Raw genomic sequence first — 22502 nt, forward strand, 5'->3', positions numbered from 1 at the left:
GGTTGCTCGCCTCTGTCCGGCACCCCCACCTCCCGATGTTGGGCAAATGCGGATTGTGTTGGGCTCTTGTTGGGCCTCATCTGTACTCCCCCGCCTCTCGCTGGGGCTGTGTTTTGGGGGGGTTCTGTTCTGACCCCTTGCAGGGTCCCCTCCGGGTTGTTTCCTGGGAGGGTATCTGGCCCCCACCGCGTTTATGAGTCCTTTAAAGCGTTGGGTGGGTTCCTCCCAGGATGTTCGTATGCTTTTTACATCTGTTTTTGTCCTGAGGGCTGCGACCCTAAGGGGGTGGTTGGTGGCCCTGTTTTGTTGCCGGGGGATGTGGACCACCCCGGGAGGTTAGTCGTCCCCTACTGGTTGTGGAGCTGTGGGCCCGCTATATGAAGTGTCCTGGGCCGGGGGGATGTTGTGAGACCAGCCGACCCCCTGATTCTCGTTATGCAGATCCGGTCTGGCTGCGCACTTTTTGTGGCGCCTTTGTGGGAAAGCGCTGAGGTCGGGCCCCCACCATTGCCTCTGGGTCGGGCCCGCAGTCACCTGCTTGCTGTGGTAGGGGGCGAGCCCTTGTCTGGGCAAAGTTGTGGCCGCTACCAGAAGTAGCCTTTCGGGTCTGTCCAGCGCATTGGGGAACATTGATTGGGCTCAGTCTATGCCGGGTGATGGGGGGGTCCCTGGGCCCGCCAATATGTGTCCAGGAGACAGATTTAGAGGCTTTCTTGCCCCCCCCTACTTGCCAGCCGGGCCGTGGGCTCGCCTGCGGCGCTCCTACCTTCGCAGCTCCAGGGGGCCGTGCGTGCACCGGCAGTGGCGGCGATCTGCCTTCACGACCCCGGTCCACGTCCTCCTCCAGCCGTGACCTCCTGCTTCAGTTGATACCCAGCAGGTAACGGCCGCCGGCAGGCGGGTGGGGGGGGCAGCGGGGGTCTGGGCTCGCGGTGGCGAGCAGCAGAGACCGCCAACGTCCACCCCTCCAGGGGCCGGTCAACTGCGGGACGATGTCCGCCGCCTCGGGGGATCCCCCCAGCCACTGTGCCACCCTTCAGGGTGGGGGAGGAGCCAAGGCCCGCAGCAATGTCAGGGTGGGCAGCCATGAGGTGATTTATCCCGAGGGGACTGCTGATGGGGTCGTGGGAGGTCAGCAAATTTTAACCACATTTGTTAGCACAGAATGCTGGGGAGCCGCCGCTGTCCTCCTTTTATTCCCCAACGCCCAACCAATAAAACCTGGCCCAAACCCACCATCTACCCTTTAGTGGCAAAAAAAATAAATAAAACCAAGAACAAATTCGATCAGTTGGGGGTCGGCCAAAACACATCAACCCCTGCCAATACAGCCTCACACCATGTCTGTGTTCCCAAGCTCCTCACACTCTCTGTCTGTATCCCCAAGCTCCTCGCGCTCTCTGTTCATGCACCTCAAGCTCCTCACACTCACTGTCCATGTTCCCAGGCTCCTCACACCCGCTGTCCGTGTTCCCAATCTCCTTACACTCTGTCCATGTTCCCAGGCTCCTCACACTGTCTGTCCGTGTTCCCAAGATCCTCACGCTCTCTGTCCGTGTTCCCAAGCTCCTCACACTCTCTGACCATGCACCTCAAGCTCCTCACACTCTCTGTCTGTGTTCCCAGGCGCCTCATACTCTCTGTCTGTGTTCCCAAGCTCCTCACACACTGTCCGTGTTACCAAGCTCCTCACACTCCGTTCGTGTTCCCAGGCTCCTCACACTCTCTGTCCATGTTCCCAAGCTGCTCACAATCTGTCTGTGTTCCCAACTTCTCACATTATGTCAGTGTTACCAGGCTCCTCACACTCTCTGTCCCTGTTCCCAAGCTCTTCACACTCTGTCCGTGTTCCTAAGCTCCTCACACTCTCTGACCCTGTTCCCAAGCTGCTCACACTCTGTCCATGTTCCGAGGCTCCTCACACTCTGCCCGTGTTCCCAAGCTCCTCACACTCTGTCCATGTTCCGAGGCTCCTCACACTCTCTATCCCTGTTCCCAAGCTGCTCACACTCTGTCCGTGTTCACAAGCTCCTCACACTCTGTCTGTGTCCCCAAGCTCCTCACACTCTCTGTCCCTGTTTCCAATCTCCTCACACTCTGTCCGTGTTCCCAAGCTCCTCACACGCTGTTCGTGTTCCCAAGTTTCTCACACTCTCTGTCCGTGTTCCCACGCTCCTCGCGCTCTCTGTCCATGCACCTCAAGCTCCACAATGTTTTCCTTCCTATGCGACCACATCCTCACAAGGAATAGTCATGATCCCGAGCCCCTCGTTCTGCCTGTCCATTTGCACCCTAGTCCTGGCACTGGGCACGCTGCGTGTCCAAGTACCAACACCGTTCACAATCTGTTCATGCTTCCATACACGCCACGCTATCTGTACTGGCAGAAAGAGCCTCACTTTCTCTGCTCATGTGCCGCCATCTCCTCACACTGTCAGTCCAATGTCCTCACGCCTGCGCAAGGGGTGCAGATAATAACACAGATGCTATGAAGTTTCCATATAGTGCCACAAGCCAGACCCCTCTCGCTTCTAAGTGCTATAATAACAGCTATCATTATTGCTCAGTTTAATGGCACTCAATGAATCGACCTCAGAATATTTTAAGTATAGAATAGGAAATGCAATAGGCCCCCCCTGATATGTGATGGAGGCTACCCCAGCCCTACGGGTCTTTCAGGGGCGAGGGGCCGTTGTCCGACTCGTTCACTGTCGGATATTCAGTCCAATTTCCCAATGAGGCGGCGCATGGCTGACTGTCCCTGCTCCAGAGTTGAAACCTTGAGGTGGCATCAGCAGGCCTGACAGGCTCCCCGTGAACCCAGCTAGCTGGGTTATTCCCAGGGCACATAGGGCGGTTACAAGCAGCCGAATAGCAGGACTCAGATCTCCCCCCCCCCAAACCTCCCCCGCAAAACTTAAATCAAGAAATAAATCCCTCCCGCTCGTGTGCTTTGCAGGCTGGCATTTAAGATGCGGACCGCAAGTGCACACAAAAGTAGTATGAATCACCCCCCCACCCCCAACAAAAATAGGTGGAATTTCAAGTGACATGTATTCTTTCTTGAAAAGAAAAAAAATGCGGAGTGCCAAGTGGCTGTCCTTTGGCGGCTCGGAAACCTGCTGTACCTGTCACTGCTGCCTCCTCCCCCATTCCAGTCTGACACTGTCACCTGTGGCCTCCATAAAACCCCCGGTAACGCGGGCCAGGGATCCCCAAGAGTCGCCTGACCTGAGCTGAGAGGATGCAGAAGCAGTAGGGCTGCCCGGTCTCTCTCCAGTGCCCCGTGCCCTCCTCGCCCTGCCCCGCTGCGGCTGCCATGGGGGTCCACACTCTCACCCTCTGCCTCTTGGCCTCAGCTGTTCTGGTCATCTTTGCTGCAGTGCATAAAGGTACCTGGTCACTCATCCGGGGTGCATTTGATTCTGGTATTTGCGCGCAGTGCGACCTCAGGGGCGCCCCCCAGCACCTGCGTAGTGGAGAGTGGGGGACTCGCGCGCTTCCCTGGGAGGGACCTCAAAGGCCAACGCCCTGGCGGGGCCCAGAGGACTAACGGCGCGTGAATGCAAGGGCTTTTAGGCCGCACCACGACATTGGTGGGCATAGATGCCATTGCCCAGGGTCACCTAGTAGCGCGTATATGTGAGGTTGGGCTTTTCAATACGAGTCATACAATCCCGCTGGCTTTTTAGGGTGTCAGGGTGTTATCCAAATAACCTTCAACATTTCCTCTGAAATTGTGTCCAGCTTTCGGTTAGTGATGCCACACTGCCTGAATTTCCCTGGAGGCCTAGATCACTGCCATCTTGCCAAGCGGCGGCCTCTTCTGCCCCTAGTTTCCCTGCAGTGTGCCATCCCACGCCTCGTCTTCCTTTTTTGTAATTGATTATTTAAAACGCGCTTAATAGCCATAGGTTTCTAAGCCCGGACCCGGGGATCGAACCTATGTTGCTCCGCATTGTCTTGTTTCCAAGGCGAGTGCACGTGCGTTGCCCCTGAGCCATCCTCCCTTCCTTGCGCCAGACCATACCTCTTCCATGTGTGCCATTCCTTGGAGATGGCTCCTAGTAACTCTGCCTTGTGAAGTGAGCCTCCTTTCCGCCGTACCCTCTAGTAGCGCCTGTTTATACCTCACTGGTTCAGTATGCCCACTTCCTCCGTGCTGGACTGCCTGGCAAAGGCGCACTGCGCAGGTGCAGACAGTTCATCTGGGTATACCATTCTAGAAAGGGGCAAAATAGAGAGTGGACAGGGTACAGCTGAGGAAGGAAAGCAGATCTCAAGACAGATGGGTACACATGCCCCATACATTAGATATGTGCCCCCCAGGACCGCTGGGTGTGGCTTTTCCGGGGTGTGCCCACGACCCACTGTTCAACTGTTCTGCTTATGTGTGGAGCTGGTATCCCGCACGCCCATTGTTATCTGACTGTGCCACCACCTCACTTATGTATTTATTTATTTATTTATTGCATTTGTTGGTAGCGCCCACACCCGGAGGTATCACGGCACTAAGAAGGCAGTACATAATACGCTACAAGAGGGTTAGAAACAGTAGGGTTACATTTCGTCAGAGGCAGTGGTTTTCACACATCGGAATGTGTTAACCGTCCTGTATCTATGTAACATGCATCCGTCTTATCCCTGCGTGTCGTGTATCCGTCCTGTGACTGTAACTAGTGCCAAGATACCCCAGAGCTTTGTGCACTGCTATAAATGCGAAAATCAATTAAAATATTCAGTGTTTCCCTCAGTGATATATACTTTTGGAACTACGTTAGCAACTTCTCCAGACGAAATAGTGGCCATTTTATGTTTCAATGCACATTTTTTGACAAACTGGGAGCATTGCAGGCCGCACATTGGGTACATTACATCTAAATAGGGGATATTTTGGTCCAAGTTGGGTGAATTATAGTTCTAAAGGTGGCCGTGCTCGTTCATGATTTATATGTATTTAGCACCATGTTTTTTTTCGATAGTGACCGAGCAGAAACATCTCAACAGGGCACATGTTGACTTTGTACCCACAGAATGTCTTTAAAAGTATGTATTGCTGGCTTTTAGGGAGAGCTCTCCAGTGCTTCTGATGGACAGTGGGGGCCAGATCACTGTAACTGATCGGCCGGGAGGGGCCCTGGACCTCGTGGCCTCTCGGAGCCAATAGCCTTTTGGGAGGACTCCCGACCGAGCAACCGAGCGATCAGCCTCTGTTAGTCAAGAACAGAGACAAGAACGGTTCCGGGGAAGTGGAGGACTGACCGCGAGAGACAATCTTCAAGAGGGGTGGTGCACGATCCTACAGGAATTTGTGTTTCCTCCCTGAAGGCTTGAGGGTTCACCCAGTCCTAGGGATGAGAAGCAACCCAAACATGGCTGCTTAATCTCCATTGGGAGGGCCGGCTCTCAATTTTCTGGAAGTAAATCATATTTTTCTACTCAAAGGAGCCGCGTCACTCCGGCGACTGATGCTTCCTTATTATAATTCAGATCAGGTCCCGCTCTTATCATCTGTGGAGCAGATACCTGACATCTTTAATGGGGACCCAACAGCACCCCAGTAAGAAGTGGGGCTGGGGAACAGCAAAGGAAGTAGCGTTGAGAGGTCTTAGGGTGATATAGAGTGAGGGAGGCGGCAGGAAACGGCTGATGAACGGAGCAGCATTGCAAAGGTTCAGATCGAGTAGCTCGCCCAAGGATATGCTGTTAGGCGAGGAAACTGCTCTTTCAGGTTTCACTGCTATTTGTCCTACTGGTGTCAAAGAAAATTGGGCAAGAGGTTGACAGAGAAATGTAGCTGCCTGAGGCTAAACCAGTTAGCTCCGAGGCCTGCAAATGTTGTGCACCTATCCTGTGATGTTTGCTCTGCTTCTGCACCAACGAGGTCCATTGTCCTCAGACCAGAGGTTGCGCAACCCTGGCCCACCTTCTGCAGGAGCCTGTGTTTCAGGTATTCCAAAGCAGGAAGTCCTCAGCTAAGCGACAAAAGACTCTGACCCTCCTTAAAATAACAGCATAGCTGTGATTGAGAAACATGTTTCGCACCAGATCACATCCATGCCCCTCCATTTAGGAGTCATGCACTGACCTCGCGTCTTTTTCTAGCAAGTCGCACAATAGCACACCTTGTCCGTTCACGGCTGCTCACACAGTATCCGACGCACTGATGCCATGCTGTGAACATTTTTGACACACTCGCTTCCTTCATCTAACCACTAGTGGCTGCAGAGGCTGGGACATTTTTTTCAAGCGGATATTTGGGGGCACACGCATCTAGACCACCCATTGATGGCAGTGGACAGCAGCAGGTTCCAATGCGGTGGGGTCTAGAGCCACCAGCATTGCTTTGTACAGCACGGGAGCCCCCACCCTTCTTCTGCGACCATCTGGCTGCTTTCATTGGGATAATTACCCCTGTTTGTCTCCCTCTCTCCGCAGTGGCAGAACATGTACTAAGCAAGCTTTCTGTAACAGCGCCACGATGCCTCAGGGCTGCTGTGCGCTATACAAATTCATATAAATAAAAATAAATAAAAATATATATTCTTCGTGGTTCCCGTCGTATTCCGTGAGCAAAGACAGTTCAATAGGGTTGCCTTTAAGCAGTGATTACTTCACAGAGGTGTATGCATGCACAAGCATTCTTTTACTCTATGTATATATATATATATATATATATATTTATTTTTTAAATCTCATTGCTAGTTTTATCAGACTCCTTCCCAATGATTTGTTCCCTAAATTGATCGGGTATGGCCTATTACTTTTCTCATCACCTTCCACCACAACGTCCGGTAGGACTGGCAGTGGGGGTCGTTTCAAACCCATGGTGCGCTAAAGTTGGCGCATGCCAGTCTTTGCACCTATCTACCAGTCAGAGGCGGTTCGGGAAAGAGTTGCAGGATGAGTAGGGAAATCTACTTGCTCCTCATCCTCCCCACTCCAAGTGCAAAACCTCTTCATTGAACCAGGGGTGTTGCTAGGTCTGGAATAGGTCCGGGGCTACTCTAATGTTGGGCCTGTCGGGACTTGGGGCTAGCTAGCCTTTTGATAGTAGCTCCTGTGCTTCTATCCGGGGCTACAACCAAAAGACCCAGGGCTATTTCCCTCAGCCCCCCGCCCCTAGCAATGACTCTTCATTGAGCGAGTGCATGGGATTTTCCTCTGGGGGCCTGATTCAGGGGTTCCTGTGCCGTGTCTGAGGTGAAAGACACTTTACCACAATGACATGTATTCTGATGTTATACGGGAGTGGCAGCGATAATGAAGTCGGCCACTCGAGCAAAGCCATCATCTACGGCATGGCAATAGCACTGCCAACCACGGGGCTGGCAAGGACTCAATTCAGAGACCAGAACACCCTTCGTGCACCAGCCTAAAGAGGCGTTCATTTAACTGCACCCTGCAGGAGGTGCCGTTAAACTCCACAGCACACTTTTTCCCTTTATGAACATAGCATTTCTCAGACAGCAGCCGCACTTTTCTAGATTAGCAAACGTTTAAGAAAACGTTCTCGACTTAGAAAAGTAGCAGTCTTTTGAGAAATGCTTGCTATGCCACTGGAGCACATGTTTCCCCCACAAAGTGAGATTTCAGCAGCTTTTGCTGCTGGAAAGCACAGCATCTCCCAGCCAATATTTCCATCCATCTCAGAATGGTGGTGCTGGAAACTGGAGGGGACAATGTCGGCTTTCCTCGCTATATTTAGCGGAAGCTCAGAATCAGCCCCTCAGGTATGCAACCAATGGCTGCTTGCGTGATGCGCCTGCATCTAGTCCCTGCCAAAAGAATTTCATAGGAGTCCATTGTGAATGCCTTTCTTCACAGGGCCATTTGCAGGTGGTACTTAGGAGTCCATTGTGAATGCCTTTCTTCACAGGGCCATTTGCAGGTGGTTCTTAGGAGTCCATTGTGAATGCCTTTCTTCACAGGGCCATTTGCAGGTGGTACATCTTTTAAAAAACGGAGACTACACGTGACGAGTAAAGGAGATTCTGCCTGTTTTTACTCTTTTCTTCTGTCCTCCCATATTGCAAAAGTAGAAGACTGCATCCAGGAGACTCGCCAGCATGTAAATGCTATTGTTAGTGGTCAGTCACCTGCAAGCAATCACTATTTTATAGATAACGAGCCCCAGTAAGTGTTCTATGGGGTCAGTTTGGTAAACGTGTAATTGATTGCAAGCGACCACTAATGTTAACACTTGGTGCTGTTGGCCCCATGCAAGCAATTCTCCTCTTTTACAAAATGGAGAGGAAAAGGAAAGAGTAAAACAGGGGAAATCACCTTCTCCCTCATTTCTATGGGGCAGTGTGTGAAACAGAAGCGTGAAAGTGCGGTGTGTTGTTTTTATGCCCCCATTTCCCGCTCCACCCCATATTAATTCATGGAATCAGATTCATGGATTTCTTTGCACGGTTCAAAGTGACTTTGCACTGCTGAAAAGTGTCTTTGCACTGCCGACACAAACCCTGATTTATGCAACCGTGCAAAGTGTATTTTTGCCGTGTAAAGTCCGGGCAAAGTCAGCGCATAGCCATTTTTGCAGTAGAAATGACTTTGCACAAAATCCATGAATCGGGCCCACAGTCTCAGCCGTGCCTTCCTCCTTTTTCTTTCCAGTGCGCTTCGTTTCATGCCTTCATGACATTTTCAGGCTGGTGTAAAACAAATGGATTCCTATGGGCTAAAGACAAGACGGATTCCGCAGTAATCCCTGCAAAGCATGGTTTTCCAGCAACGGTTACTTAGTGACAAGATGGAGAGTAACATGAAAAAGTAAAGGAGAGTTTGCAGAAAACAGTGTTTAAAATTAAAGCGCATGTATGCAAAATTGTGCAGAGAATGGGCATGTTGCCTGCAAGTTATGTTGTGCAGACAGCATTTACAAGGGATTTCTATGGAATCCACCTACGTTTAGGCGGTGCTAAATGGAAGCGGATTCCAAGGGGAATCCATTTGTTTTGAGCCTGCGTGAAAATCTCATGCAGGCGTAAAACCAAAGCACAGTGAAAGATTGAACTCTGCTTCGTGGCCCTACTCCAACTTCAAAGCGAACACAAATGTTGCAGAGCAGTGAAGAAAGAGGGTAACGCATAATGCCTGGCTTTTGCGCCTTGGTTTACTGCTCCCTCCATTTGAAAAAGACCCCCCCATATTAGGTTCTTTTCATTTAAAATGTAATTACATGAATGGGGCAACATGTGGTACCCTGTGTGCAATTTTAAAGTAGTGGAAATGTGAAGAAAAGAAAACATAGGCTGAAAATTGCCTTTACACTTACTTTTGCACTATGTGGTGCAATCGTTTAAATACCTCCATATTAAGCATATTAAGGATTGAATGGGTACATTTATACAAAGGTTTGGTGATCTGCAAATATTTGTGGGTCCCTTTTGCAGGGTCCATCAGGCCACTGGCTACCCCATAAGCCCCCAGTACTCTCCCGTGCCACACTGCTCCCCATGGGTTCCCTCCCCATCGTTTTAGCACCACAAGAATTGAACCCCCTTTTTTCTATTTACATTGCTAGACTGCTGGAAATTGAAACAAGTGGAGCATGCACCACTGCTTGGCAGGGGCCTACCAGGCCCCAGCAGGGCAGTGGGGCAAGTAATGGAGTCCTGTGGGGGGGTGGGAGCAGTCTGTCCTCCTCAGCAGGTCACCATGTGATGATTCCTGGGGGAACCTCAAACCTTTCTGGACATATTTCCAGAAAGTATGAAAGTTCATGAGACCTGCACATTTGCCTGGTTCCAGTTCTCCCCGATCGAGTTTGCCCACCACCACGAAAGAGCATGACATCCATCTTGGCCTGCACTCCCAGTCCAAGTGGTAAGCTTTCAGCCATCCTGTACCTCTGGAGACGGCCCATGCATGTGCTTCTGTGTACGCGACTCATTTTCTGCACACAAGTCCAACGTTGGAGGAGTACTTTCAGCATCAAGAAGTGGGTATCCAGTCATTTTCCCGAAAATAATTCAGAGTGGTAGGTTTTACCGAAGTAAAAAATACCGAAAATTTTAAATAAATATATATATGTTAGTGGCGTAAGGGGTTGAAATGGGTGGGGATGGGGTTAAAAGGGAACGAAAACAAGGGCTTGGGGGGAACCCCCCCAATTAAAAAAATAAAAAGAATTAAGCATTTTTTACCTTGGTAAAACTTACCACTCTGAATTTTACTTTGGTCAAATCACAGATAACCCATTAAGTGTGTTTTCATATCCTTGACCCATTCTGTAGAACTGACCGAAGTTTGACAATGCCCTTCTCAAAAAGCGCTCTACTCACAGCTTACTACATGTTTTTGGGCCACTTGGCGAACAGTGGAGCACTTGCTCTTGAGGCGCTTCGTAAAGCGGGTGTCGATGGGGGCAGAGGTTTTTGGGTGCTCTTGGTTCATGCTCCTCATTCTGCTTTTTCCCTTCCACAGACTGTGTTCACAACAACGAAACCTACAAGCATGGAGAAACCGTCCCGCAGGAGTGCATGATCTGGTAAGCCGCACGGGGCGACGTACATCTCTACCACCTGGGGGCGCATGACAGTGTGGGGGCTGATGAAGCCAGTGGTGCAGGCATGCTCAGGTGCATGTCTGTCCATGGCTGATGGGTCTAAACTCTAAGCTCTAATTTTGCAGCGGCAGCGCAACATATCACTTCACCACGAAGAGTACAAATAACTGTGGTGGCCCGTGGAGGGGCTGGCGGGCTCAAGACATGTCCTTGTCCTAAGGTGGTGTTCCCTCCTACTCAGGCAGTGACTTTAGACTTTAGTCGCATCAGGCACATGCATATGAAAAGTTGGAAGTTCTGTGGTAGAGCGAGTCACACAGTGGACACCTTTTAAGGTCCACATTGCATGTATGGCTTGAAAGCAAAACGACACACAGCAGCACGGGTTCGATCCCCGGGTCGCGCTTAGAAACCTCTGGGTATTAAGCGCGTTATAAATAACCTATCATATCATATCATATGGTGGCAGTGGTAAAAAGAAGCGGTATGATAAATGCCTCATATTTTAAAATGCCACCTAAATAGAAGTTGGGTGGAGGCGGATATACTCTGCATGGAGGAACTAGAAAGTTGTGCATGGGGTAAATAACGATTATTTACCCCCTGCATCGCTTTCTATGCACCCCACGGAAGCAACATCCCAGTATGATCCCAACCCGTGATTGGGTAATATTTTGGGAAGAGGGTGTATTTATCATGCCAATTGCTTTGGGCGTTACCGGTATACCTGGGATGAGGATCTAGTCACTTTGGCGAATCCTTTTTTATGAAAAGAAAAAAAGACAGTTGGACACATGTTTTCCAGGCCACAGCAAAATGTCCAAATTAAAAAGTGGGAAGAGTACAGTCAGTGGAAAAGAGGAAAAGGTGGAAAGAAAATAAATAGGAAAATAACGCATTGGGTGGGAGTTGGGGAGGGGAGCACACAGTTAAAGAAACTGATAAAGAAATTGACACATGTGGAGATTTTGCTCAATTTCGTCAGAAACAGCACCTCCCGAGAATCCTGTTACACAGTGCGTCCAATTTAAAGGTCCGACAGTCATTTGGCCGTCCTGGGAGACACCTCCTTTCACAACCGCTTGGTTTGTAATTGTGAGGCGAAGGGGGTTCTGCTCTTATGTTTTTCCATTTCTGCTCCTCTCCTCATCTCTCACTGTGACCTCCTCACCCAGCATTCCAAAGCCTGATGCCTGCATTTTGGATTCTCTAGTTCCCTGATTAAATTGGCAGCACTGTTACGTAATCCTTGTGAGTTACTCATTTGCAAGGAAATGCCATGAATAAACTGAGTAGGGTGATGCGGTTTATGTCTATTGCTCAAATGTAAGTAATCGATATTTGTTTTGCTTGATTTTTTTACCCAACCTTTTTACCACAGAATTTGGAGGGAGTCCTCTGCAATCCCCTCACTGTCTATACCCTGTCAGCACCCTTTCCCACCAAAACTGCCTGACCCCCAACCCACCATCTACATTTTGGTGGTTAAAAAATCTAAGCAAAACCAATTATATCAGTTGGGGGCTGAGCAATAGACTTGATAGCTTATTTTTATTGAGTTTCTTTTTACTGCACAACTGAGGGAGCGTAAATGCTAGCTTAAAGGTGGAGGCAAGCGCTTGAGCTGCCATGTTTGTAGTACTCAGCGCAGCTAATGAACCCAAGGAGACCAAGAGCATGATCATGAAAAGAGGAAATGCTTGAGATGAAGCCTCAGCTGTTCTATTGTTTTCAAGATCTTGAGGCTACATCTGCAGAACTGTCAGCCGTTCCGAAAGCCTCACTTAAAGAAATCTGCCCATTTTTTCAGGGGTATTTCATAACCGTTGTGCTTACTCGTGGAGGCCTCATCTGGAATATTGTGCCCAGTAAGAGAAGCCACATCTGAAGAATTGTGCCCAATTCAGGAGGGCTCATTCGGAATATGGTGCATCTTTTTTCTAATAGGTATATTACAACAGAAGCAAAAGCGACAATAGGTTAAGAGCGACAAGAGAGAAAATAGAATATGATCGCTGTGTAGGGCACGATTGGCATTGTTTTGGTATTCAGAGAGACAGTGGGTACACCCGTGGGAACAGTGGGGCGGGGATGACAGAAATCAGGTAGACCGCAGCGATCAGAAGGCCACATCGGAAGTACTATGTACAATGCGGGGAGCCTCTGCCTGGAATATTGTGCGTAGTGGTAGAAGTCGCATGCCGAGCAGTGCCAGGGCCCAAATATTTTCTAGCACTCCTGTGACACTGCAGGTGGGCACCACTGCTGCCACCACCCATAGCTGCTCCCCACAGTGTTGACATATTTGGGATTACACTACATCTCACACCTGCGCGCTGTTGTTGATTGATGAACTGACTATAACCACTTCATAATTAAAGTGAATTTGAGACAATAAGAGCCAGGGCTAAAACATAAGTGCCAGGACTGAGCCCTGGAAATTAAGCACTAATGTGGAGTACTGGTTACTGTTCGGCAGGCCACAGATTGATCAACATGCCCAGTTCTTGAGGCCACGACTGGTGTATTCCGTCCAGTCCTGGATGCTCTATCTGGAATATTGAATCCAGCTCTGGAGGTCACATTTGAAGATGGATAATGAGCTGAACATAGAGCAAAGGGCCCAGTGTAGAGCATCCTTGGTGTGTGGAGTGTTTCAAGAACTTAGACATGCCCAGAGTGGAAGAAAGGAAGAGGGAAAGGCCTTCCCATTCCAAAGGGGGATACACACATCATGCAGGGTGCATTTTGGCATCCCTCAGCCCACATTCTTACTGTATAGGCGCCTTAGAAATGCGCAATAAAATAAATAAATAAATCAAATGGCAAGGCCCATGGCTTGTGGGGGAGCTCACGTTTAACGTTAGACAATACTTCTTTGCAGAAGGGGTGGTGAGGGAGCAGGACAGTCTCCAGCAGAAGTATAGAACACAAGAACCTGAAAAGGAAGTCAGAGAGGGTGAGACAGACTAAAACATACAAAGGTGTATATGGAGAGCATACAAGGCCTCTGTCTGTATAAGGATGAACATGGACTCCCTGCAGTTCCAGATCCGCCTTTTAACCTCTACTCACATACCACATCAGGGCGCCATTGCATTGTTTCCGGTTTGCTGATGTCTACCTGGGTCTACATACGCTGACGCTTTTCTCTGCTCTTTTCTTTCCAGTGAATGCGATGACGGAGAAGTAAAGGACTGCCAGCAAACCAAAGATTGTGCCAGTAAGTCATTGTTGAAACTGGGAGTATGGTACCAGCGGAATGGGCCACTCTTGTCACACACGGAAAATCACCGGTGTAACTGAAGTGAGCTCCCGTGTCGTTCGACCCTTTGATGATATCACATGACCTTTTGGGTTTTTGACATCACAGGAAATGATATCATAAAGCCGGTTTACACTGACAAAATGTCCGAATGTGTGTAAAAATGCTTTCATATGTATAAAACTAATAACTGCAAAATCTCACAGATGTCTATAAAAGATTGTCAACAGAGTCGCAGGCGGGAGCATAGAGGTGGCAGTGGCGCCTACCCGCGCCACATGGTGCCCCCAGCCTAGATGACTCAGGATTCCGTGCCAAAACCCCCTTACTTATTTTTGTGAGTGTGGAATTATACACAACAAAATATATCACTTGTTTACATAGTTCTTAATTTCAGATTCAAGTGCTGGAACAATAGCAGGCTCACTTTCTGACTCCCGAAAGTGAGGCCTAAGGGATTTCCAGATGTTTGTCTCCTTTGTTAAAAATAACCAATAAGACTGCGTCATTTGTAATCTTTCCATATTTTACTCTCTATTTTGTCACTCTCCTGTATTTACGGGGAAATTTCACCTAATGCTAGCCTTCCTTTGTGGCTCGTCAATGTGTAAGTCCACTCGGTTACAGTAGGACCAGCGAGCCAAAGAACAACACGCACTCATTGGCTCAGAGGGTGCAGAGGCCATTTTGCATTGTGCCTACTGCGCAGTTGAAATAACCCTGCATGGAGGCTAGGCCAACACCTCTCTGGGATGGATGAGGCAGACTGCAGGCGATACTGCCTACCCTGTGGTCTGAGGCTAGTGTGGTCCGGTTCTCGAAGCAGGGCCTCTGGACTGAAAGTGTAGTGTGGATGACGTGGGTTTAGTGCAGTGGGGAGGGCGCATTATGATGTTCATGAACATTGAAGATGAAAACCTCCAGCAGCCTGGCACGCTCTTTGCTGTGATCCCATAATGCAATGCGATAGAGTGACTGTACCTTCTCTTACTCCTAGCCAAGAAACGAAGGTCTCTACCTGAAGAACTCGCGAAGGTGGACTTCCTCAATGACCCGGAAGTGTTCGAAAGCAGTTTTGATCGCAAAAAGCGCTCCATCGTGATGCCAAAGCTAGACGACAATCTGATAGACAACATTGTCCATGGTGAGAAGAGCTCTACTCTTAATAACAATTAGATGCATGTGATGTTTTCCCACTGTTGAATGCTGCGCATGACAGACCTTCTCTCACTCTGCACTTCCTGCTTCTTTCCCTTGCCATGGTTTCCTCCTCCAGTACCTTTGAGTAGTTTTTGCCCGTCTTGTTGCTTGCAGCCTATTCTCTGCCCTTACTGCTAGAACTCAGTATCAATACCCTTTTCTCTTTCTACCCCGTGAAGCCACGCTGCTTATGCCCCACCCCCGTATGCCTCCTCTACCTCTCTGTGTCACATGCTCTGTCTCTCTCTCTGTCTCTCTGTCTACCCTGTCGTTCTCCCAGTTCTCAAGAGTTCTGGCCCGCCTCTGCCTGTACTGACTGTCTCGATCCCCTCAGTAGCTCCCACTATGCCATGCCTGCCCCTTGTTATCCACAAGACCCATGCACAGCCTTGTCCACTTGCGGTTCCCATTGAGAACCCGCACGAAACCCGGAAATCACGCACAACACTCAGCGTGGAACACAGTGGTGTCATGGTCAGGAAATAAAGGCGAGGCACTCGAGCAGGCACCTGAGGTGGAACTTGGTCCACCACAATGTAAGTGTTCTGCGCCTCTGTCCTGCTCCGTCGGTGAAGAAGAGGCAAAGTCCCATCTGCTGCTCAGACCCATCCTCAGCCCACCGTGACCACTGCAGGTTCCTCACCACATCCTCACGTGGAACTGCCTTGTGGCACCTCAAGTCTTCCACAACGCCACTATTGCACCAATCAGGATGGTGCTCTGTCTTTGGGACTGTACTGGATGATGAAGTTGGGACGCTTAAACGCCCAGCTTCGAATCCGCCGGAGAAACAGATCCAGGCATGCAAGTGCTCAATCTGAAGAGTGAAGAAGCTTGTCCATAACAGAGATCAGATGTATAGATGAATATGAGAGGCCACCTAGCGCACTTTCATCCACAAGTCCAATCCGGTTTTGCAAGAATCCATGCAAGATTTCCACGCCAGGTTGGGGCATATCGCAAGCTCAAGACAGAAACCAGGAAAGCCGCTGGATGGCTTCCATGTTAGAGGGAGGCACCTACCAAGAGCAAGGCGGAAACCGAGAAAGTCGCTGGATAGCGTCTGTGCAACTGAGACACACCTAGCAAGCTTATGCTTGCAAGCTTCCATGCAAGCATAAGGCACCTAGCAAGCTCAAGACAGAAACCAGGAATGCCGATGGCTAGCTTCCATGCAAGCATAAGGCACCTAGCAAGCTCAAGACAGAAACCAGGAATGCAGCTGGCTAGCTTCCATGCAAGCATAAGGCACCTAGCAAGCTCAAGACAGAAACCAGGAATGCAGCTGGCTAGCTTCCATGCAAGCATAAGGCACCTAGCAAACACAAGCCAGAAACCTGCAGAGAGTCTCGAGAGCTTTCATGTCAGGATGGGCACCTACCAAGCTCAAGCTAGAAACCCATGGAGATGCAGGAGTGCTTCCATGCAAGTGTGAGGAACCTAGCTAGAACAAGACAGAAACCAGGAGAGCCTCTGGATAGCTTCCATGCTTGGGGGGAGGCACCTACAAAGTGCAAGACGGAAACCCAGAGAGTCGCTGGATAGGGTCTGTGCAAGCATAAGGCACCTAGCAAACTCAAGCCAGAAACCGGCTGAGAGGCTCAAGAGCTTTCCTGTCAGGATGAGCACCTACCAAGCACAAGCCAGAAACACAGGGAGATGCTGGAGTGCTTCCATGCAAGTGTGAGGCACCTAGCTAGAACAAGACAGAAACCAGGATAGCCTCTGGATAGCTTCCACACCAGGGTGAGGCATCTAGCAAACTCATGTGAGCTACCGGGAGTCACTGGCAAAATTCACGCAAACGTGATCTAACAGTTGCATCAACTAACCTCAGAGAACATATTTTGACAGATCCCATAAACCTTTGTTGAATCATCAAAACGACATGCACCCGTGCCATTGCATACACTTAAGCTTCCGCCACGGCACAGGTGCTAGACGAATCCAAGAAGGGAAAAGCATAACCACTACACAAGGAGAAATGTGACTCTTTCAAAGTCCAAGTCCAATTCTTCTGGTATGGGCTCAGCCACAAGGTCCTCAAGGGGAATACATCTAAACTATTCTAGCTGCTCTGAAATCATGTGACTGGAAAGCCTTACTCCATCAGCAGCGTCACTACACACCAGACGCAAAGACCTAGTTTCCCTCCGTGCTCTCCATTCACCAGCAACCGTAACAATCTAATGGTGCTTTTCAATGATGACATAGGGGAAAGGCCATTCCCGACCCCCCCCCAAACATAGGAGACATTAAAGTAGCACAAGAGGGACATGAGTCCGGGACCTAGACAATGCCATCCTATGCCAAGCCAATGCCAAAAGTCTGGTTCTGCGGATCCTCCCAAGCTCCCTAGATATACCCAGGCGAGGAGGCCTCAACCACGAGGAAAGGTCAGTGCAGATGAGTGTTCCCTGCCAGGCAGCACTCACCTTCTGGTAGCAGTGGACAACTACTTGCAGAGGCAGACATGGTGAAACACACCCGTGAAGAAGCGGCAGTCCCAAATGAACCTCCGCCAAGACCGGGAATGACCCAGGTGATCAACGCAGAGAATCCCATGCCTACATCGACCCTCTGAGCATCAAGCACACCTCTGCCCCCCTCTGTTGGCCCAAACCAGTGGAGATGACAACATTCACAAGGACCCTAAACAAAAGTCACCTGCACAATGCAAGACGTGGTCCAAGGGGTGGAGTTAGAATTCTGGCACCTTGATTTGATTTGTTTATAGGTGAAAGAGCCCTCAAATCTCCCCCAGAGAGGCATCATGGCCTGGAAGAAAGATGATATCAAAGAATACACTTACACCAAAAAGCATGAAACAGAAAGGAAAACCAGAAAGAACTACATAGGAAGCATTTGGTAGCATTGAAACCACCACAGAGGGAAGTCTCGAGACATTTGTCTGGATTCAGACCTCAAGATTTAGAGCACCGATGGGGACAAAGCAAGATTACTGCCAATCTGGTGATGCCCATGGTCCCGCTGAAGAAAAAAATATCCCCGGGGAGAAGGCATGTTGGAAGACTCTGAAGATTCCTGAGAAACTACCAATCGACCACACACTCATCCACTCTCCACGCCTGCCATACTTTCTACTGGGCAACGCGTCCCCTCCCCCATTCCTTCACACCCGTCATCCAGTAGACACGTAGACAGAGAACCAGCAGATGAATATCTGCACCCTGATGCCCATCAAAAGCCATGTCCAAGAGTCTGCATCCATCCAGCGGACTGCGTGCTAGTGTGGCACAGGCACCCACTAGGCAAGGCATATACCACCTTCACAGCAATTCTACTGACCTTCACACGAATGAATGAAGACATGCTGACAAGCAAAGGCACCAGAAACCAGTCAGGATCCCCATGGACAGATGCTGTGAACCCCAGCAAGTGTGAAAGAGGACAACGTCTCTGTCACATCCTCAGGAACCAGTCCAAGTCCCCAGATGAAGAAGGTCCAAACGCAGCCCCCCTGGGTGCAGAGAAAGTAACTTCTGTCACCTCACCCCTCTTATTCTCGGTCCAGGCCACAAGGTGAAGCCAGGGGCAATGCACACAGTGAGAATAGGACCTGGAATGCCAAACACGCCGCTGCTGGTCAGTCGGATAAGTCATGAAACTTAGTTCCAGACCAACATTGAAGAGGATGTTATGTGCAAAGCCTCGCCCCCCGCCCCCATGCCACCTCCTCCCCCCTCGCATAGATTGTCCTGGCTGGGAATCTGTTGAGTATCACTGGCACACAAACCTGCACTCAAGCTCCAAGCACCAGCCGTGACATGGAAATAAAAGCATTAGTGCCACCCAAAGGCACAACTACGACCGCTTTCCTCCTACCCACTCTCGCAGCAACTAGTGTCTGATAATGTTCTTTTTCCCCATGCCTGGCCCACTCTCTCCTCAGCTGTTATTCCTCTTCTTGCTTGCCCATCGTTGCCCCCTCTCTCTTTGTGGTTTCGGCTATCCCCATTTACCACCTGCCAGCACCCCTCTGCCTCCATGGCACAGCACTCCCTGCTCTTCTGTGGCTTTTCCTTGTTTTCCTCCCTTCTCTCCCATCAGAAATTCCCCCTCGTCCACCACTCTGAGCAGCTCATTCCCACTTTAAATTCCTTGCTTCACCGCTCTCTCTCCTCGTACGTCCCAGCTGTGTGCATTTTATCTTCTCCGCCTCTTTTTGCAAAGGCGTTTTCTCGGCTGGTTCTCCCCGTGTCAGTTCCTGCTGCCCCCAGCAGTCGCCCCTCTTCCCTACCTTTCGCGCTACCTCTCCTCTTTCCATCAGTAGTTCAACTGCTTCCGCAACCTCTCTTCCCTGCTATCCTCCTCTCTGGCCCAACCCACTGTACAGGGCACACCCTGGAAACCCTCATCTCTTCAGGCATCCCTCTTTCCAACCCCCTAACTGCCCCTCACTCCTAGTCCGACCACTCTCTCTCCTTTCTTCCTTCCTTGACCTCCGCTGTGCACAGTCTCCTTCTCCATCATTCAACCGATGAAGCATGTGTCAGTCGCTGCCTTTGCTTCCCCCTCCATCCCTCCCACTTGCCCTTCATTGGACGATCCCCCTGACTATGTACAAACTAACCTCCATCTCTCTACCAGTAACGACCTGGACATCTTTGACCCTGTCATGAGGATTCACATGAAGCCGGCCTCTAAATGCAACTCTTGGTATGACTCTGACTTAGTGGCTTTGAAAGGAAATTGCAAAGCAGCAGAGCAGAAGTGGCAGACATCTAGCTCATCCCCTGACAAACTTGCCTACCGCCTACTCCAAAGGCAATGCCGTCTTTCCATCTGATATGTTATTTTATTTGGCATTTATATAGTGCTCCATATATAATATACCAAAGCGCTTGTGGGTTGAACGCACTTGGGTACCATAGTCCAGGTCAGTCGAGGGAGTAGGGTAGCATAGGGTGTTTGGGTGCGCCCAATATGTAAGCAGCTGATGCAATTGCCTGAAGGTAGCTGCATCCTAACAGTGGTATTGAGAGATCAGTTGAATGTGTGCAGTCTGGTGGTTGGTCTCCGAGACTGCATTCTGGCAGCATTAGGCCTGTGTAGGACGCTTATGTGAACAGCTATGCAATTTTTTTCATGGGGTATAGCTGTGTTCTAGCAGGATGTTGAGGTGTTCATGGAGTATTGTTTGTATGTGAGCAGCCAGTCTGAAATTGATCACGGGGTATAGCTGTGCTCTATTGTGTGTTGGGGTAAAGTAGAGCATGAGCATAGTGATACGAGAGGTGAGTGTCTGGAGTGGATGTTTTTTTCTTATGAGACCACTATTCCAGGTTTACATTCTCGTGTTTTGCGGTAGCTGCAATCAGAGGTAGATTCACAGCTAGGAACCGAGTAAGATATGGTTGCTCGGTTAGAGGGTCATTTTTAGGCTCAGCACTATGCATTTTAGGGGCCCGTTTTCCCGGTCACTGGTTGTGGTTTATGGTGGGTTGCAGGATAGGATTAGGCAGGATAATTGGTTATAGGGCAGGAGCTATCTTGCACTAATGTAGTTACATCGGGTTAATTTTTCCAGTCTCTGGTTGTCGTTAATGGTGGGTTGCAGGGTAGGTCTAGGCAGGATAGTTCGTTAAAGGACAGGAGTTATTTTGCACCAACGTAGTAACATCAAGACAGTAACGCTAGAGAACAGGCTGGACAGAGGCAGTGTAGAGTCTGGGTGTTCTAGCGCCAAGGAGGGATTGTATCTCAGGTACGTAGTTGGGACAAGGTATCGAGCGAATGGGTGTTATCAGCTTGATGGAGCGAGAGGATGCTAGGCCTGAATGGTAGACTCAGGAAGCGGATAGTCAGCAATTACATACGCCTGCAGGACGCTAAGATTGCCACCTAGGGTATCCATTTCCTAATTCTATCTTGGTGACTTTAATAGTTGCTTTCTGTGGTCTCTTTTCTCAGTATCTCCTCGAACATTTGTCCGCAGGCTGTAATTATATTGCAATGTAATGTCATTGAAGTTGTGGTCCATGGTGTTCCTGGGTTTCAGCGGCCATAGATGGCTCTAATCAGGTTTACGGAAAGAGACAGGTTTTTAGAGCTTTGCAGAAAGCCATGCAGTCTTGGTTGTGTCGAATGTGTTCAGGGATTGAGTTCCACAGAGTTGGAGCCAAGGTTGAGAAGGCGGACCCTCCAATCCTGGCTGAATTGGAGGCTGGAATCACTAGTAAAAGGGCAGTGCTTGATCTTAGGGTGTGTGATGGGAGGTAGAGTTCAATATTCTCTTGTAGGACATTGGGCTGGTCATGTGCACTGCTCGATGGGAAATGCATAGGGTTTTGAAAGTGGCCCTTCGTCCAACATGGAGCCAGTGAAGGGTGCTGAGATCGGGGGAGATGTGATCCCTGTGTCCCAGAGCAAGAAGGAGTTTGGGGGCAGCGTTTTGGGCTCTTTGGAGTTTGTTAAATTGATATGGTGGTGCTCCCAGGTACAAGGAGTTGGCATTGTCCAGTCTTGACATAATGCACATAATAGTCTGTTCGAATAAGTGAGGTAAAAGAAAATGCATCTTAGGAGTTTGAGGTGGTAATGACAGGATTTTGATACATTATTGATCTGACGGTAGAGGGATAGGCCTGAGTCCGTAGTGCAGCCAAGGTTTTTGACTATTTTGGAGGGGGTTGGGAGGTGCCAATGGAGCGGGTCCATGGGAGTGATTGCGGGGAAAGGGCAGTATTGCCACACACCGTGATCTCAGTTTTATCTGGGTTCAGAAGGAGGTGGTTTCTTGTCATCCATCAATCAATATCACTGAGGCAGGCTTCAAGGTTGGGATCTGGGTTGGAGCTTGTTTTGGGATTTCTTTTGGATAATTTCGGTATCGTCGGCATAGTTGTAGCAGGTAAGGTTGTGCGTGCAGATGATTCCAGGCAGAGTGGTCAGCTAGAGGTTGAAAAGGAGAGCAGAGAGGAAAATCCTTGGGGTATCCAGTATTCACGGTGCGAGCGGTTGAGACAAAAGGGGGGAGGAAGGCGATGTGTTTCCTGTTGTTGAGGAAGGAGGCAATCAATTTGAGTGCCGAGCCTCGGATTCCTAGGGAGTGGAGACGGTCAGGGAGGATAGCATGGTTAACAGTGTTAAAGTCTGCTGACAGATCAAGTAGAATCAGCTCTGCACAACCCTCTGAGTCTGCTGTGACCTTGAGATCATCCCAGATCGAGACCAGAGTGGTTTCTGTTCCATGGCACTGCCTGAAGCCTGATTGAGCGGGGTCGAGTAGTTTGTTGGATTCTACGATGTGGTTGAACTGAGAGTACGCAGCACGGTCAATGAGTTTTGCGAGAAATCTGGTGTTGGAGATCGGCTTGTAATTCTTAGAGTCGAGGGTTGCCTTTTTGAGAAGCGGTTTGCAATGCGCTATTTTAAAGGCCTCTGGAAAGTTGTGCAAGTAGAGGAGAATATTTCTTTCAGAAGAGAGGCGGGACAGGGGTCAAGGGGGGATCCGGAGTGTCTCCTGCCGGATAGTAGATCTAGGAACTCGTCTCTCGA

General features: G+C 49.6%; 1 protein-coding gene across 2 annotated transcripts in view; it reads left to right on the forward strand.

Annotated features, from left to right (window-relative positions):
- Positions 1 to 3191: 3191 nt before the first annotated feature.
- Positions 3192 to 22502, forward strand: part of LOC138453396 (otogelin-like protein) — a 132997-nt gene continuing 113686 nt past the window's right edge. Inside the window, exons 1-4 of one of the 2 annotated variants that reach the window (XM_069606197.1) lie at positions 3192 to 3392; positions 10435 to 10498; positions 13687 to 13739; positions 14779 to 14925. In XM_069606197.1, coding sequence (XP_069462298.1) covers positions 3320 to 3392; positions 10435 to 10498; positions 13687 to 13739; positions 14779 to 14925 — 337 coding nt within the window. In that variant the 5' untranslated portion in view covers positions 3192 to 3319. The remainder of the gene's footprint in view (positions 3393 to 10434; positions 10499 to 13686; positions 13740 to 14778; positions 14926 to 22502) is intronic. The other variant, XM_069606206.1, reaches the window with a different exon arrangement.

This window comes from Ambystoma mexicanum, chromosome 1p (genome assembly GCF_040938575.1).
Source record: "Ambystoma mexicanum isolate Mex_15411 chromosome 1p, UKY_AmexF1_1, whole genome shotgun sequence".
In the NCBI taxonomy this organism is placed as follows: domain Eukaryota; kingdom Metazoa; phylum Chordata; class Amphibia; order Caudata; family Ambystomatidae; genus Ambystoma; species Ambystoma mexicanum.